The sequence below is a fragment of the Podarcis gaigeae genome, assembly GCF_964106915.1.
Source record: "Podarcis gaigeae genome assembly, chromosome: 17".
NCBI lineage: Eukaryota > Metazoa > Chordata > Lepidosauria > Squamata > Lacertidae > Podarcis > Podarcis gaigeae.
Genome location: NC_139694.1, coordinates 39,511,623 through 39,530,980, shown reverse-complemented (window position 1 = coordinate 39,530,980; position 19,358 = coordinate 39,511,623). Strand labels below are relative to the sequence as shown.

The 19,358-nt window shown below is 47.2% G+C and overlaps 1 protein-coding gene across 1 annotated transcript in view; it reads left to right on the top strand.

Moving 5' to 3' along the window:
• The first annotated feature begins 3,836 nt into the window (after positions 1 to 3,836).
• SYP (synaptophysin) overlaps positions 3,837 to 19,358 on the top strand; it is a 28,599-nt gene continuing 13,077 nt past the window's right edge. Inside the window, exons 1-2 of the mRNA XM_083719723.1 lie at positions 3,837 to 3,917; positions 8,506 to 8,571. Coding sequence (XP_083575849.1) covers positions 3,900 to 3,917; positions 8,506 to 8,571 — 84 coding nt within the window. The 5' untranslated portion in view covers positions 3,837 to 3,899. The remainder of the gene's footprint in view (positions 3,918 to 8,505; positions 8,572 to 19,358) is intronic.

The following is a 19,358-nucleotide window of genomic DNA, read 5'->3' as shown; positions in this document are numbered from 1 at the left end:
CCCTTTGAAGTTCTTTCTGATACGCAGAAAGAGGATGATTTGGCCTTCCCTTTAGGTATGGCTGAACAAAACCCTGAAAACTGACGTCACCAGAAATATGGAAGGTATTGTACAGTGACTGGCAGAAGTGGTTTGCTGTGCCACTTTATTCATCAGTTTTCCTATTATTTATTCTTTTTATCCTACCCTTCCTCCAAAGGAGCTCTGCGCAATATGCATGATTTCTCCCTGCTCCCCGGCACATCTCCATGCTAACAGATTGGAGCAACCACATCCCCCTGCTCAAGTTGTGCAGCTGATAGTTGTAGTCCAAAACATTTGGAAGGTGCCAGGTTGGCAAAGGCTGAAGGTAAAGGACCCCTGACAGTTCAGTCCAGTTGTGAACGACTCTGGGATTGCGGTGCTCATCTCACTTTACTGGCTGAGGGAGCCGGCGTTTGTCCACAGACAGTTTTTCCGGGTCATGTGGCCAGCATGACTAAGCCCCTTCTGGCAAAATCAAACACCGTTTACCTTCCCTCCGGAGCGGTACCTATTTATCTACTTGCACTTTGATGTGCTTTCAAACTACTAGGTTGGCAGGAGCTGGGATCGAGCAACAGGAGCTTACCCTGTCACGGGGATTCAAACCACCGACCTTCCGATCAGCAAGCCCTAGGATCAGTGGTTTAGACCACAGTGCCACCCGTGTCCCTCTGGCAAAGGCTAGTGTAGAATAAATAGACTTCCCCCCAATGAAGTTAACTAATGGAAGCAAACAAATATGAAATAATAATAAATAATAATTTATTATTTATACCCCGTCCATCTGGTTGGGTTTCCCCAGCCACTCTGGGCGGCTTCCAACAAAATATTAAAAATATATTAAAACATCAGTCATTAAAAAGTTCCCTAAACAGAGGTCCCTTCAGATGTCTTCTAAAAGTCAGATAGCCATTTTTTTTAATAATAACATTTTATTAAGTTTTACAGAAAATTAACAATCAACAAAAATCTTAAGAAAAAACAACAAACATCAAACATCAAAAATACAGACAAAACAGAAAAAAGAAAAACATAGAAAAAGAAAATTTAGGATAAAAAAAGAGAGACTCTCTTTCAAATTAATAACCTTCCAAACCTTATTTTCCTTACTTCCACCCGCCTTCCTTTCTTGTATTCCACTTTAGAAGTTAGTTCAGCAAGATCATTAATTCACTTTCATCCTTTATCCCTCCCTTTATACTCTTATTTAACTTAATCACTCAAACCCCATCATTTCATTTTCAGTGCCCTCAGCATTCATAAATTTTACAGTATTTTTGTAGGTAAACTTTGAACTTCTTCCAGTCCTCTTCCACCTGTTCTTCTCCTTGATCTCGGATTCTGCCGGTCATTTCTGCCAGTTCCATATAGTCTATTACTTGCATCTGCCATTCTTCCAGCGTGGGTAAATCTTGTGTCTTCCAGTGCTTTGCGATGAGTATTCTTGTTGCTGCTGTAGCATACATAAAAAAAGTTCTATCCTTCTTTGGCACCAATTGGCAGACCATGCCCAGGAGAAAGGCATGATAGCCATTTATTTCCTTGACATCTGATGGGAGGGCGTTCCACAGGGCAGGTGCCACTACTGAGAATGCCCACTACCTGGTTCCCTGTAACCTCACTTCTCACAGCAAGGGAACCGCCAAAAGGCCCTCAGCACTGGACCTCAAAGTGAACAAATAATGAAGACATAAAACCCTGTTTCTCCTCTTTATCAGTTTGTCTCTTTTTCTGCTGTTGTTATCACTCCTCATAAAGTTACAGCCAAGTATATTCATAAATGCAGACTGAAGAGTAGCACTCTGGCTTATGGGCTATCACATAGATGGTGGAGCAAGTAAGACCCACACCAACAGCTTCAAATGCCAAGAAAGGGAACTTTGCCTGACAGTACAAGCTGTTCAACAATGCAACAGACTCCTGGTTTGGAGGGCTGCAGATCAAGTATGCTCTAGCGGTGGATCTACTGCGTTAGCAAGGTGTCTGGATTACATGACTTCTGAGTACTCTTCCAACCCCACAGTTCTCCTCTGGGTTACCTTCACAAAAAGAGATAATGCAGCCATGTTGAGATAACGTTCTCCAGCTGGTCCTGATGCAACATTTCCTTGGCAATAAGAGCTTCTTCATGGATCAAAAGATCCCAGAATTTAGAGAGCCAATTCTCCACTCCATTGGTTGCTTCAGCTCTCAAAATCTAATGTTCCGTCCCAGGCAGGGGTCAGGTTTGTATCCTAAGTGGTGGGTGGGTGTGCTAGGCACATACTCCAGAGAAACAAGGTCACATGGCTGGTGCCTGTTCAGGATCTCATAACAATGTCTGGTCAAGTAGAGGTCAGGTTCTAGCAGGGCAAGGTCAAAAGAGCTGAGGTCAGATTCCAAAGAGCAGGATCAGGTGAAACAAGAGGCCAGAACCAGTTCCGATGTCAGTCAAGCAAAGCAGAGGGCAAGTTCAGGTTAGCAAAGTCAGGCAAAGTAGAGAGCAAGGTCCACCTAAGCTAACAAGCAAAGCGGGTAGCACCCTGGATAGCTCCAAATGGAATCGGCCGGGAAGTCAGACAAGAAAGATTTGAAAGTTGCTTCAGCAACCACCCAAACCTGGCTGAACCGTAAGTAGAACTGCAGCTCCCTCTAGGCAGCTAGAGCAGCCTCCTCAACCTGGTGTCTTCCAGGTGCTTTGGTCTACAACTCCCATCAGCCCCAGACAGCATGTTCTCAGGGGTTTATGGGAGTTGTAGTCCAACATCCTCTGGAGGGTGTTGGGGAAAGCTGAGGTCCCCCCCAACAGAAATCGTGGCTATGCCCATGCAGACACAAGCAATCATGTCAGCCCTCTGGCCATGGGGGGGGGGGGAGAAGCGGGTGGCAGAAAGGGTCTCAAATGTGATGATCCTGTTCCACCCATTGCTGGCTTCCTCGTCGCCTGGAGGCAGCATGTGGCTCCTGCCAGATTCCCTGCAAGGGAAGAGGTATGTCCCTTGACCAAACAAAAAGGTCAGCCAAACTGCAAGTCTGACCATGTCTCTTCACTTCTCTCCTCTTTTGTACAATGGGGGTTACTCCCAGGTAAGTGGATCGCAGCCTCAGAGTGAGTATCAGCTCCCACCTTCTTGGGACCAGGACTGGAAATTACAAGTGAAGCAGCTTCTAGGCTTGTTAGACTAGCAAATCACGGAGCACTGTGCAGCTCACATCAGTGAAGCAAAATGGCATGCAGGGGCCTGTGTAACCCCAGCGCCATCCTGGGCAGGTCACATATAGCTGGAAAACAGGCAACCGATGCCTAACAGTCGCTGTCGCCCTGTAATTTCCTACACAGCACTGTTGCTGAAATAGACAGAATGAATGCACAGCATTTCCATACACCCTGCAAAATTCCTCCAAGCTAGCAAAAAGACCTAGAAAACAAATACAATGTGTGATGCAGCATAGTTGTCTTTATATAATTTTAATAAGCCGCCAGTCCATTTTGCAGAGAAACTGAACCGAACAGAGCACCTTTCCCCGTTGACCTTCCCTCGCAGCTCCCTCCATTGCCGCCCCTGGGACTGTAAGGGTCTCGGGGCACAGACCTGCTTCTTGCTCGCCGCTGCCTTCTACATATTGAGGGGTCTGCATCAAGCACCACGAGGGTCCTGCTCCTTAGGGACACGGGCCAAGACAGACCCCCCCCCCGCCAGCCTCCATCTCCCACGGCCCTCTTCTCCCTTTGCCCACGAAGGACATGGCTCCCGCTCAGCTTCGCCCGCCCGCCCTGTGACGTCAGCCTCCGGCTCTCCAGCCCCCCGCCCCTCGCCCCGCCCTCCCAGCTGCCCCCCCCGCCCCAGCCAACCTCCCCGGCGCTCTGCCGCGTCGCGCTCGCCTTCCCCGCAAAGATGGAAGTCGTCAACCAGGTGAGCCTCCAAATCAGACCCCGCGAGCAGCTCCCCGACGCCCCCCGGACCCCCCCGGAAGGCTGCTCGGGGGCCGGCGCGGCGCCGCGGGCAGGAGCCCCTTGACGGGGGGGCTAAGCCAGCCCCCCCCCCGCGATTTGCGGCAGATGCGCGGAGCTCAGGGCGGGGGGGCTGCGGAGCAATTGCTGCAGTGAAGGCGGGGGGCGGAGGCTGCTGGGATGAAAATGCCCTCGAAATAGCTGGAGGCCCCCCCCCCCCCGCTTCTTCCTCCGCAGTGGCTTCGGAGAGGGGGCTGCAGTAACGTCGGCGCGGCGAGGCGACAAGATGCTGCCGTCGGTCATTGCAGCAGATCGGAAAGCGGGCGGGGGGGGGGAAGGAAAATGGCTGGGCGATGCAGTAGAGCTACGCCCGGGGGGACGGCGCTTGGGGAGTCGAAGGACGCGGGGGGGGGGAGGGCGGAATCCTCTCCGTTGCAGTAAACAGGGCCGGGGGGGGAGGACGATCGCTGCCCCCCCACGCAAGACCCGCCGCCGGCAGAAAGGGGGGGGGGAGGGCTATGCGGGCCGCAGCAAGTGTACCCTGCGGGGGGGGGGCAGGAAGGCAGGTTGGGGTGGGCGAGGGCTGGGGGGCACGTGGAGTTGTTTTGCAACAGAAGGGGGGGAGTGCAGGTTAGGGGTGGGGGCGGCCTTTCACGGCGGGGAGGCGTCGGGCAGAAGGGCCCCCTCCCCGGCTGCTGCAGCGGCAGATGGTGTTCGAGAAGCATCAATATGGCTGCAGAAGAACCTCAAGGCGCAGCGGGGGGGGGCAGCGAGGGGAACGGGGGGGGGGCTCTCTTCACTTATTTTTCCAGGATCTGTGGCAGGACGAGGTGGGAGGCGGCTGTCGGGCAATCAAGAAGGTTGGAGGGTGCAGTCTGGCCGCCCCGTGCTGCGAGCCCGAGGGGGCTGGCAAGGAGGAGATGCCGCGGAGGGGCGTCTTCTCACGACTCTTCCCCAGAGCAACCGCAGTCAGATGCATGGGGGGGGGGGATTTTGCATAGGATGGGGGTGTCGCTTTCGGAGCTGCGGGGGTTGCTGCTCACTCGCTTGGGCAGCTGGCCTGGGGGAGGAGGTGCAGTGATGTATAAGTTGAGCACAGGGAGGTGGCATTCATGTTTGGGGAGGGAATTTCTGGACGGGGCACCCAGTAATTAGGCTGGACTTTTGGCTTTACAGTGGGGCTGCTAGTCAAGGAGTCTGAGGGGTGGGGTGGGGTGTCTGGTGGTGGCCATTTGCAGAACTGCTTGGTAAGGAGAGAGTCCAGAAATGGGGAGTTGAGATGTCTGTTTGTGTTGTGTTGGTGAGAGACTCAGATCCTGAAGAGGGTGTGGGCAGTTTCTTTGCATTAAGACTCTCACAGCTCAGTCTTGTGCACATTTACCCAGAAGTAAGTTCCACTGCATTTTGGAGGGTTTACTCCCATATATGGGTGCTTAGGACCACAGTCCCACTCTCGCTTTTCTCACTTAGAAATTTCACATAGCAGAGGAAAAAGAGAACACATCTCCATAAACCTCAAAAAGGCGTTTGGTCAGTGAATCATAGCTGTTTTGGGGTTTGGGCAGCATCTGGTAGATAGAATGTACCTAAATTTGGTACTGTTGGGCTTGTTTTGTCTTTTAAACATGTGTTAATGTTTGTGTGCTTTAAGGTGTTATGATTTCAGATTTGGAACTGCTTGATGTGTGTTTGATTGCCAAACTGGCCCAGCCAGAGAGGCAAAAGTGTGCAGCCCTTTAAGGGTGTCCAGGAGCCTCTGACTCCGCTATGTTAACTATGTCTTGGGATGGGGAACTGTGAGCTGTGCTTCTGACTAGATCCACTTTCTCAGGGGAGCGTGATAGATGTAAAGCAGGGGTGCTAACTGAGGTTACTGGTGATGGTGCCCAGGATGGGTTGTTCTGAATGTCTTTTTAGGGTTAGGGATGATTTTGTGCAGGTGCAGCGTTGTGCTGGGTCATGAGCTGGGTGTTAATTGCTCATGGGCAAGAGAGTTTTTTGCTCTGTTTTGCAAGGAGAAAATATAGACCGGTGGTTGGAGGACAGTTTGGGTCTTGGGCGAAGTGCGTAGGCAGTGTTGTCGCATTGCCTCTGAGTGTGCAAATCAGGGATATGTGTGTCATAACTAGAATGGAGCTTGCCAACTGTGAACCAGTATATAAGCATGAGAGATGATGCATGGTGGGGCTATGGGATGCACAGACTTTGAAGTTAGTGGTGACGTTTTTGTGGGTAGAGGCTGAGAAGGGGTTTATGGTTTATGTGGGTGGTGCTACTGTTGTAGCTCATTTTACTTTCACCTCCCTCCACTGGAGTGTGCAGATCATAGAACCTTATGGAGAATTGCTGTTTTGGATGGATATTGTTTCAGCCTATCCCAGAACAGATCAACTCTCGAGGTGGCTTAATTAAATCACTGTTCCTTCAGCTCTGATCTGTGCTATGGGGACAGTAACACTGGCCTACCTTACATAGTTGTTGTAAGCATTACTTTTATAAAATGCATGAACACATGGAAATGCTAAGTATTATTTCAGTAGATTGTGAATTGCTTCCTTCAGAAGCGCAGAGTGTTTTGTGTTGTGCAAGGGAGGAGAGACTGATCTCTCTTACAAGTTGGTTTTTTCATGGGTGTCCTGCAGGGATAATTGCGCCAAGAGAAACGTCAGGGTAGAGGATGCATCTTGCCTTGCTTTTTGTGGTCTTTGAGAGGATATAGTTCTCTGTGGCAGCCTTCCCCAACCTGGTGCCCTCCAACTGCTTTGGCTATGATGGCATAGTGCTTGGTATGTGGTTGCCTCAATTACGGTGGTATTAGAATCAAATTACTTGTTCCTTGAGGGCATGTGTGGACAAAGTTCAGGAGATAGCCAGAGGAAAATATGGCCAAGTCAAGGGCTAACCTGAAGCATACCAGGGCAAGTAGATGCGGTGGGAAAGAAAACGGCGTCTCCTTGTGCATTTGTCACAGTGTTCCGTTGCACCAGCAGCTGTTTAGTCCTGCTGGCCACATGACCCGGAAAGCTGTCTCTGGCCAAGTGCAAGCTCCCTCAGCCTGAAAGTGAGATGAGCACCGCACCCCATAGTCAAATTTGACTGGACTTAACCATCCAAGGATCCTTTACCTTTAACCTTTTTACCTAACCCAGGAGGAAGCTGGTGGATCATTGGGTGGAATCTGACAGATAGAATCAAAGCCAATCAATCCAGAGATTGAGCTCGGATATTACTGGCTTTTTAAACACCAGCACTGGTGGTTACCTGACAAAACTCAGCTTCACTGGTCAGGCAAATAAAAGGCTAACAGGTTAGCAACCAAAGTTATTTTGGTAAGGAAATATTGTTGTCTTTGAGTCCAAAAGAGGTTATGTGTGATATGGTTAAGATGTGATACATTAGAGAAGTGCTGTGTTAGATATTGGTGGTAAGAATGACTGAATATTCAAGACTTCTGTATTCCACAGGCTTTTTAATTGGATTCTTGATTTTATAGTCAGCACATTTTTTGTCCCATTGTATTCCATATCCTGTATACTGCTTAGAAGCAACTCTAATTAAGTGATATAGAAATTGTCAAAATAAATAAACATAAGGTGCAAAGGTTTGGTTTTAGAGCACATAAGAGGAGCTCACCTTCTTATCTCTCCTCATGAGTCACTGATTAAAAGGGGACAGACCAGAGCAGAGACTCACACAGAGACATGAAAGGGAGTTTCATCTGAGAGCTGGTAAATGTGCTGCATCTCTGTGATTTGGGAAAGGTTAAATGCTTCAGTTCAAACTGTGCCAAGGTGGGATAAAACCATTTGCCCCCAGCGCCACAACCCCAAAGTCGGTCACGACTGGACCTAATGGTCAGGGGTCCCTTTACCTTTACCTTACTGGTGGAGGTTAGTTGGAAAGCCAGTGCAGTTAAGAGGCAGCCTCTTTGGTGGCTTGGTATTTTGGGCCCAAAGCAGACTCAGGGCTATGTTGTTTTTATCACCTCCCCTTCCTTGATGCTGCTGATTATGCAGTGAAGGCCAGGACTTCTGGGATATGGGTAGTGCCATGATTCAGGCATGATTCCAACTTAGCTGAATTCCTGCCGATCTGTGCCCGATTGCCGGTGGGGTTCCAGCAACAAATTCCTTTTTGTATGTGAAAAATGTAACCAAGTTGATTATTGTTTGGAGAACATTTGTGATAGATCAGTCTTCACCAGCCTGTGTGCTCCAGACGCTTTGAACTGCCTCCACAGTTGCACTCAGATCCTTTTTGGGATTCTCCCAGCATAGCCAGATAGCCTGTGACCCTGGAGGGCTCACTGAAGTAGACGGGACTTGCCCTGATCACTAGAAGGCAGCAGCATCATATACAGCTCAGTGGGAGAGCATTTGAATCCAGGCCCCAGCATTTCCAGATGAGGCTGGGAATCCTCTGCCAGAAATTCTGGTGCTCAGACAGTGATGACATAGATGGAACACCGCAGAAGGCAGCTTCCTAGGTCCCTAGGCAGTTCCTCCAAGGCAGCAGCTTCTCAGCCAAACTTGTCCTTTCTCTCTTCACAGCTGGTGGCCGTCGGGCAGTTCCGGATCTTCAAGGAGCCTCTAGGCTTTGTGAAGTTGCTAGAATGGGTGAGTCCAAGTCCTCTACTTAGTCACCTTCTGTGTGGGCCAAAGACGGGCTGGGAAAGAGGCTGCCCATTCTGTTCCTCCCATTCTTTGCTGGATTCATCATCATTATCATAATTTTATTTGTATGCCACCTTTCCGTAGTTAAAGCCATGCTCAAGGTTGCTTACATCATGAAAAGATTTTCATAATTACAAACACAACAAAAGGAGCTATAAACAATAAATGAAACACAACCAAAAGTGCATAACCAAATTGCACAATTTCCACATCAATCATAATATCTAAAAATAAAGGTATGAAAATTTAATATCCATAACAGCAAATTCTCCCACTTTTTACTATCTGTCAGTCTTTAGATTGGTTGTCCCAGCAGGATTGAGCTGCTTAATGCAGAGTGCTTTGAAGTATGGAACAAGGACCCCATCTTGCTTTACCCCCCCCCCCACTCTGTCCCAGCAGTAAGAGCAACAGAAGGAACTTGTGGCGGTAGCAGTAGGCTTCCTCTCCACATTTCAGAGGTAAACTACTTTGCTGGCAGGCTGCTACAGGTCCAGCTGTCCTTAACAGCACAGGAGCAGGCCAGGCTCTTATTTACCTGCTCAGCTGGCATTCCCACATGCCACAGTCACTGTGGCAATCTGGCAGGAGGCATGGAAAAAGCAAAGGGCTGCATCCTGGAAATGATGGTGGTTTTGATGTAAAGACAGGGTGCATCTGTTAAAGTGGTGTCACAAGAGGCACACACCTCAGGCTCAGATAGGAAAGTGTCAAAGAACAACACTGTGCTGGGGGAGGAATGGAAGTCCAAGCAGCTCATTTCACATGGTGGAGAACAGATTGTAAGACTTGAGGGGGGAAACATTTACCTTGTTCCTTGGCCTTTTGATCTCAAGTAGAATTAATGTTGGGACCAGCCACAAGATAAAATGATGTTCTGCCACTTCCTCTGCAGCAGCCAGCTTCTATAATAAAGCTTCTGCATTGCCATTAAGCAGGACATTCCATACCAGGAGTGGGGACCTCAGGCCTAGTGGCCAGGCCTGTCAGTTTGGGCCCTAGGACTTTCCCAAGGCCGCTGCCCCTGAGGACACCCCCTCCACTGGCCCTCCACTCTGCTCCTCCAGTTCTCGTGCCTCCCTGGAATGTGTCTGTGGACTGTAATGATGCCTTTTGCTTGCCTGGATAGAGAGATGTAAGAAAACTGGGATGGTCTGTATGAAAGAGTCACATTCATTGCCCCTCTCACCACAGACGTGCACCCCCTTGCCCCGCCCCAGTTTGCCTATGGGGGAATGTGCCACCAAGCTGAAAAAAAGCTTTCAGGTTCTCTTCTATATGATACAATGAATGTCCCAAATTTGACTGCTGATATTCACATGTGTCAAGAGTCCCAGACAGATTTTGCAGGTGTCCAAAAGCTCAAGATTAAAATGTGATTGTTGGAACCCAATGATATATGTGCTTTAAAAAGAAAAGAAAAAAAGACACACTTCCACCTGGTTTGGAACATCCTTGTCACCTGAACTCCCCATTCCGTTGTCCTCTCCTCTCCATTGTGCAAGCAGAGATCTGACATGAGCCTGTGGCCTCCCCCACGGGTTAGGGACTGGCTGTTTGCAGTGGGGAGCCTGCTGTGCTCAAGTAGACTCCCAGCACAATTTATTAAAACCCTGATCTTTCTGGGTTCTAGATCATGCAGAGAAACTCATTGAGTTCAGCCCCCAACATATAGGGGACTGCGGGAATGGAGATGTCCAGGAGTGGGCAATGGACACATCCTGCCCTGCTCTATGCCAAGGGAGTCACAGGGCTGTGGGAAACCCAGCACATGGTTTAGTGCAATCTCCAGTCCAAATTTCTGAAACAAAAATGTCTCCTTCATGCAAGAAGGGAAGCGCTACACAGCTTTTACCTAACCTACTTTAATATTTGGGGAGGACATCTGGGGCTGCTCCTTAAAATCATGCTTGAAAAAGAGCTTTCCTAGGCAAGGCCGGTTCACTTAAGTGCAATGCATTCAAGCAGGCAAATGAGATCATTTCTTTATATAGCACTATCTATGCATATCGGAGGTGGGGAATCTTTGGTGTCCAGGTGTCATTGAACTCCCCAGTCAACATGTCCCCTGGGATGTGGGAGTGGGAGTCCAGCAACAACTGGAGGTCTGTATTTGCAACAAGCAGGTTTGACAGGTCCTTATCCCTGCAACACTGACTTCTGAGCCAGTATTTGATTCATCAGTCTATACATCTGTCATTTGGGTCTCAAAGATGGGCTCACCTTGCAGCTTGAGAGGTTGTTGTGAGCTCTGCTTTCACACTGCCTCTGTCTTCACCCAGAGAGAGAGGTTGCAGACTCCCATCTCTTATGGAAGCTGCCCACCTTCACCTTCAAGTATTCCTAAAGCTTTTCATAACCAGTGGCACATCTAGACTGCCTTCTTGGCTGTGTGGATTTGAACAAATCCAGATTCTGGAGAAATACTTGATCCTTTCCCCAATAAAAGATGGAGAGGGCTTTTTAAAAAAATCATTCTTACACACATGTCCTGGAGCATTTGCAGACAACAAGCACAATAACTATTTTAAACAATATCAGTATTTGAAGAAATAGTCTCTTATCCACTATGTATGTGGAGAGAGAGAAAGAGAGAGAGAGAGATGATGCTAACATGTCTTCTTAGGATTACTGAAAACAGATTTATTCATTTACTTAATTTTGCTGTTGGCACATACCTGTCATGTTGTTTTCCAAACAATGAAGCATGCAGTACCTCTTGTGCAGTTCCTGTTCATTTGTACAAAACGAATTTCTGGTAGATTTTGCCCTCTGCTCAGCATTTATTTATTACATTTATATGCCTCGTTTTGTCTGAGGAGCTCAAGACTCTGTATGTGGTTCTCCACACTCACCCCCCCCCCGAGTTTAATCCTCGCAATAACTCTGTGAGGGAGTTAGCGGAGAGTGACTGGCCAAGGCTACTCAGTGAGATTCATGGCTGAGGGGGGATTTGAAGCTGCCTCCTCCCAACTGTGGCCTGACAAGGGTGGCTTGGTAAGCAGAATGATCATCAGTAACCAACAGCAAAGTATCATTAATGTAGAAACAAATGCCTGCAAGAACAGCCTTTCAAAAAGCTGGGAGGAGCTGGAGTGTTTTGGTGTATGAGATGGAAAATCCAGGTGCTCCTCCCTAATTGACAGAGGACACAATCTTGTCTGCCTGAAAGGAAGGGGAGCTGTGGAAGAGCTTAGCAATAGGTCTAGGCAGGATAATTTCCTGATGGATGGCACCTGTGAAGGGTCCATTCTGTCTGTGTCTCTCTGTCATTCCAATTCCACTTGCTGGGGCCTCACACCACTGCTGCCCTGGTCCAGTTTCCCGGGTCTTTTGTTGTGCTGGTGTTATTCTGCACATAGCAGCTCTTTTGCCTCGTCAGATCAGCTTGTTTGCCATGCAGGGGAGACCAGAGAATCAAGCTTCAAGCATGCTGTGGATTAACTAATCTGCCTTAAAATAGACCCAAGCAGTATCTATTAGCAGTAATTCTGATCCAGGAGCTCTAACCATGAGAACAGAACTGGTGGTAGACTAATTACATTAAGGTGAAGATACATATGTAATTTTATCTGGAATGTTTTCTTAGCTACAACAAAAGGGGTTCAAACCCCTCCTGTAAGTACAGGATTTGCAACTGTGGTGCAAGAACCAGCCATTTTAGATCCCAAGGAGCAGAATCAGGAGTAATATCATACATTTTCCCCACTATGCTTAGAGTAATCTTAGAGCTCAACACAACTGCAATTCATAGCCACATCTGATACAGATCTGATAAAGCTAAAGCATTACCTTGGTTTACAGAGTCATGGTCACAGTTTGTTAAATAGGTAAGCCACTGAAAATGGAGACAATAGAAATTGCTTTTAAAGGCTTAGAACAATCCACAAAATAATGAAATAATGCTACAAGCCACAAAGAATGGCTGTGGTCGAGGCATGTGGATCCTGTGGCCTCTCTGGGTCTCCTTGCAATGCTGCTCTCACCAGCCTTAGCCAGATGGCCAGTCATGGGGGGGGGGGGAGTTGTGGTCCCCCAACAGCTGGAGGACCACAGGTTCCCCAGGCCTCTCCCTCACAGATAAAGGCAAGATATAATGTTTAGGTTGTTATATTATTAATTAATTAATTACATTTGTATACCACCCTATACCTGTAGATCTCAGGGTGGTTCACAACACAAAATTACAATATGAAAAAGACAAAAGACATAATAAAAATAAGAACAGAAACAAATTATTCCCCCCTTCTGACAACACATTTAAAGGGACATTGGCTGTCACTGAGCCAAAAGCCTGGTTGAAGAGGAACCTTTTCTCCTGGGGCCTAAATATGTATAATGAAAGTGCCAGCCAAACCTCCCTGGGGAGAACATTCCACAAACAGGGAGCCACTGCAGAAAAGGCCTCTCCCTGACCTCGTGTGGAGGAGGCACACAGAAAAGGGCTTCAGAGGATGATCTCAGGGTTTATATGGAGAGAGGCGGTCCTTGAGGTGTAACTTGAGGTTGTTCAAATTAAACAAACATGCACAAAGAATCATCAAGAGTACAAAAGTCCAGAAAAAAGATCCCTCAGTTTCCCTAATTTTCAGGGAACAAAGGAGGAAGCAAGGAACATCAGAAGAGCCTCCTGGATTAGGCCAATGGCCGACCTAGTCCAGCCTCTGGCCAACCAGATGCCTGTGCCAAGCCCCAGAACAGGACCTGAGCACAAGGGCCTTCTGCCTTCAGAGGCCTTAAGCTCTGACAGTGGAAGTGGAAGATGGCCGCTGTGCCTAGTAGCCCTTGATCACCTTGTCCTCCATTAATTTGTCTATAAGAAGAACATAAGATGAGCTGTGGAAGGTGCTTGCACCCACCAAATACGCACCAAGCACAACAGAAGGAGACAAAGGACCTCCATAGCGCTATTGTGTGATGAGAAGAGTATAGGGCCACAGGTTTCCGCTTCCTCTTCCAAAGAGCCACAGTGTTGTTGGCGTCATTAAACCTTAAGTAACTACTTCAGCTCACACAATGTTCCCTAAAAACGCATGCCCATTCTGAACATTTTGCCCCACCCCCTCCAAATGCACACACAAAGGAGAGAGAGAGAGAGAGAAAGGACACAGTTGGAGAACTGCTGTAAAGCAGGGAACCGTGGACCATACTGAGCTCTAATCCTACCACAAATTCAGAACATCAGCTTTCTGGGTAAAGCTTAAGCCTTCCTAGAATTGTAGAGTTGGAAGGGAGCCTGAGGATCATCTAGTCCAACCTCCTGCAATGCAGGAATCACAATGAAAGCATCCTGACAGATGACCATCCAACCTCTGCTTGAAAACCTCCAAGGAAGGTCCGCTGTCTCCTGAGGAATCCTGCTCTGCTATCAAACAGCTCTTACTGTTAGAAAGTTCTTCCTGATATTAAAGTTACTGGTTCGAGTCCTATCCTTCAGAGGAGGAGAAAACAAGCTTGCTGCATGTGACAGCCATTGACATATTTGAAGATGGCAATCATACCTCCTTTCAGTCTCCTCTTTTCTGGGCTAAACACACCCAACTCCTTAAATCGTTCCTCATAAGGCTTGGCTTCTAGACCCTTAATCATCGTTCCAGCTTGTCAACAACCTTGATCATAAGTTCCAGCTTGTCAACCACCTTTCTAGATTGTGGTGCCCAGAACTGGACACAGTATTCCAGGTATGGTCTGAACACAATGATACTATTCCCTTGATTGGGACACTAAAGTTTTGTGGATACAGCCTAGAATATCATTAGCTTTTTTGGCTGCTGCATCACACTGTTGGCTCATGTTCAGCTTGTGGTCCACCAAGACTCCTAGATCATTTTTACATGTACTGCTACTAAGCCAGGTGTCCCCTATTTTATATTATTGCAGCTGGTTCTTCCTGCCTAAGTGCAGAACCTTACATTTGTCCCTACTGAAATTCATGTTGTTAGCTTGTGCCCAGTTCTCCAATCTTTTAAGGTCAATTTGAATTCTGATTCTGTCCTCTGCAGCATTAGCTACGTTTGGTGTCATCTGCAAATCTGAGGAGCATCCCCTCAATTCCTTCATCAAAGTTGTTTATAAAGACATTGAACAACAATGGGCCCAGGACAGAACCACTGGTCACTTTCCCCCAAGATGACAAGGAACCATTAAGGAATACTCTTTGGGTTTGGTCAGTCAACCAGCTACAAATCCACCTAACAGTTACCTCATTCAACCCACATTTTACCAGCTTCTTTGCAATGATATATACCTGTATAAGTAAACCCTCAAAGCATCCTTTGGGATCCTGCCACAGTCAGCATATCTCCTGATGCTTGTTTTCAAATAAGTACAACTATACTGGACTTAGGTAGAAAGCAGGAGGATAAGGTGGTGGTGGTTGGGAAACTCGGCTAACACCACTTCTTGTCATTCCTGCAGTAGAAAGAGAAAGAGAAGTGTATAGCAATCTGAGCATTAACCCCAACAGTGTGGAGACCTTCTGGGCTTTTGATACTCCACTATTTTGGGCCTTTTGGCCCCATCTGCACTATGCATTTAAGGCAATATCAGGCCACTTTAAGCAGTAATGGCTTCCCCCAAAGAGTCAAGGGAATTGTAGTTTAGGCTGCTGAGAGTTGTTAAGAGTTGCCTATTCCTCCCACAGAATTACAATTTCCAGAGTTCACTGGGAAGAAAAATGGATAGTTAAGTCAGACTAAAATTGTAGCTCTGTGAGGAGAAAGGGTGTATTCTAACAGTGCTCGGCATCCTTCCTAAACTACAACCCCCAGGATTCTTTGGGGGAAGCCACAGCTATTTAAAGAGGCAGGATCCTGCCTCTATCTCATTAGGGTCTGGAGCAACTCTAGACCTCCCTCACTGGCAAAATCTGCAGCTGCCCATGTTTTCCCTGCCAAGTAGTGCTTTGGCACTTCACCCAGAAGGACCTGAGCAATGGCAATGGTGAGCCCTCCTTAGTGCTGCCACCTGGAGCACACCTAGACACCTTCCCTGGTTTGTTCTCTCACAGATGCATGCAATTCTTGCCACAGAGGCTTTAGATAAATCCTAAATCCCTTTATCTTTCAGGCCCACTGGCAATTCTTAATCCATCTTTTCTTGTGTGCCGTGCAGTAAGTTGTCTAGAGAGGCACATCTGCATGAAGATTTTGATAGGGTTCGTCAGTACCTTTAATGCCCTTGCAATTCCTCTAGGGCACATGAAGAGAAAGCGCAGCTTCTGCAGGGGCCTCAAGCACCTTCCCAGTGGTTTTTACCAGAGAAGCAGATCTAGGCTGCAGAAGGATGTCCTCCAGTGTAATGCTTGTCATACTATTTAGGACTGATGTACGTCACACTTACTGCACAAAGGTTTCCAACAGTCCTGCAAACTTATGAGAAGCTAAACATGCACATAATCATGTAAATGGGCCCAGGATGTTGGGCCACTCCAGTCAGCTGCAGGGCACAGTCCTCACCATGTTGTAAAGAGTACAGGAGTGCAATGCTCAGATTGCACACTGTTTCACTGGCACCTTTATAAATGTTGTCACCCCAAGAAACAAGCTCAGGCTGCTTGTGCAGTTCAGCCAATCCTTCCACTGCGCTCCACCTAACCTGGAAGCCGGCTTCATATCCAGGTGCACCAAAAGCCCCCTAACACTGAGTGTGAATGAGTGCACATGAAACACAGGTGTGCTGATGTTACTCCTTCCATTTTGGTCAGCCATGGCTGAAGCATTACAACTCTGCTCATCCTCCTCTGGAGCCATCCTGCCCTATCTCCCCCTCTTTTACTGATTTATCCTATACAGTATATGCTAATAGGAAAGTCTTCACAGATGGATCCTTATGTAGCCAATACAGCACCATCCACACAAGAGGTAGGTATTTGTAGGTTTCAGGGAACCGCAGGATTTGCCGAAACAAAATGTTAGGTGGAAAAAGCCCTAAGAAACCCAAAACCACTCAATGGGACCTGAACATGTTGCACAGGCACAGAATGCCAGCTGACTCTGGAAGGAGAGGTGGGGAGGGGATCCTGAAAGGAGACGTTCCTGGCTGGTTGGCATCCTGAACAGCAACAGTCAATACGTTGCCAGTCCCATTTGTTCACTGTAATTGCTTCTTTATAAACCACTTAATTAGAATGATGTTTAAGCTCCTCGCTATAAAATTCACAATGACATACTTTGAAAAGAAAGAAAGAAACCGGTTTCATCAACAATCAAAGCAAAGCATGCACTTAAAACCCTGGGTCTCTCCTTCCTCCCTGAGCATTCTTCTTCTGCACTCTGTGCTGAGCGCAGGAATGGCGACACAAACTCTACGGGTGGCAGACGGCAAAGTGGGTCAGGTGCTGGGTTAATATCTGGTCCCTGCTCAGCCACTGGAAGGAGGAGATTAAAGGGAGGGGGAAGAAGACTCCCCTCCCCTCCTCTTTATATCTCTCATTTTATACTGAGCTCACGCTCAACTCTAAAAATACCTATGATTGCACAGTGAGTTTCTCAGCTGATCCGGGATGACCGGGAACCAAAAGCCTCCCCGCCCCCAGGCTGGGATTACTGCTCAGAGCCCCAGAAGGTTGCAGCAGCAGCAGCAGCCACAGCTGGAAAAGAACCATCTGTCTGTTTGCTCTCCAGGGCCCCTCCTGCTGGCCTAAGAAAAGCCAGAAGCCCAAGAAAGTCTTGCGTTCCTCTCCACAGGGGCTGGTGCTGCCTCCACTGGTGCTCAACTCTGTGACATGATGATTCCAGCAAGAGGGCCTTTCATGAGAAAGGAGTGTTTGGCTGTGAGAAGGGAACGTCCTCTAAAATGGTGTGTGCATACATTGTGTGTCAAGAGCCAAGGCACATAAAATGGCACATGGTGGTCTGCCTTACCACTCAACTCAAATAAACGTCAGAGAAGAATGATTAAGGTATCCTTCATCAAAAAAACCTGTAGGCTTTCCTCCTGGGGATACCAGGCCCAGACATACCTAGAAGAAACTGAGAGGTCATACTGATCAAACATTTATTAAAAAATGGGACATGTACAAAAAATACCTTAAGGACTATTGTAATAATATGACATCAGTGACAGACCTCAAAATGACTTCTGTGGTATGATTGATAATTATAAGACAATATATTACTGATGAAAATTAACAAAAGAAAATGAAAACAAACAGTGCGCTAGATAGATTAAGTGGTAGATGCACAGTGGGGTGATGGGAAGTCATTAGAAATGCAAGAAGACCTTATTGTGATATGATGTAACAAATATTACCATTTTCTTTTCTTTTTATGGATAAACCTTTTGTTCGTTGTTTCCTTTTAATTTCAATAAAGCATTAATACAAACAAAAACAAATAAACGTCAGAGAAACTTCGATGTGCTCCAGATATTAAGTGCCGCCTCATTCCTTTATAAGGCCTAGTTCACACAGAGATGGTTAATCTGAAACTGGGCTGTACATCAAAGGCAGGAAACTTGGCCCTACAGATCATTCTTGAGTATTTTTTTTACATATTTATTTATTGCATTTATGTCCCACCTTCCTCCAAGGAGCTCAAGGTGGCATACAGAGTTCTGCTCCTCCCTGTTTTATCCTCAAAAAAAACGCTGTGAGGCAGGTCAGGTGGAGGGTGAGTGACTGGCCCAAAGTCGCCCAGTGAGCTTTGTGGCTGAGTGGAGATTTGAACCCTGGTCTCCGAGATCCTAATCCAACACTCTAACCAACAACATCTTTCCCATCCCTGCTGTACAATGTCAGTACACACGACACCATGGCATACACAAAAATCCCTTCCACATAGAAAACCAGCATGTCAGCAGAAGCGGGTTCTCATGGGGTGTGTAAAGTTAGGAAAATAAAGCTTAGACAAGATTGGGTCTCTCTGAATACCGTCAAACCTCAGTTGTCGAACGTAATCCATTCTGAAAGCCTGTTCAGCTTCCAAAATGTTCGACTACTGAGGCGCAGCTTTCGACTGGTTACAGGAGCTTCCTGCACTCAAGCAGAAGCTTCGTTGGACGTTCAGCTTCCAAAAAATGTTCGAAAACTAGAGCATTTACTTCCAGGTTTTTGGCTTTTGGGAGCTGAAATGTTCCAAATGGAGGTGTTTAGGAGCCAAGGTTTGACTGTACTGCCACTCTGTCACCTGGACCATCTCTGTTTCCAAGTGCTTAGAATATGCCTACATCAAAGGCATATAAGTGGTTCAGTATTTATTCCCTTTAAAGAGGGTGAAGCAACTGTGTTCCTGTGATGGCAGAGTGAGGCCGCGTTGGGATTCTCTAACAGACTTTTCAGCACCCTCAATGAGCTATAATTCCTAGGAGACTGGGAGAAGCTGTGAAAGATAAGTTGTGGTTATAAATCATATATGTAGCAGCAGCTGACACATATTTTCTCCCACTACCACCACCCTTAACAGCTTTAATAGCTAGAAATGAAAACTCATATTCATCTGTTTACATCAGAACCAAAGTTTAATCTTTTTCCTAGATAACAGGGGAATGCAGCTGGGGGGTGTCAGTTTTGAGTGGAAAAAATGGCTGAACAGAGAGAAGATTCATGCTTGTTCCAAGGGGTTTCTACCCGCTCTTAAACCACCTTGTTGATGTTATAATATGCACATTTGTGCACTGACACCCGCTGCCGTATTTCCCATGGCCACTGCTTTGTTGTTGGAAGCTTCCAGTAACTTGCAGTGATCTTAAGTGCTGCAAGCTGCAATTTTACAATCTTGTTTCCTTTGTAG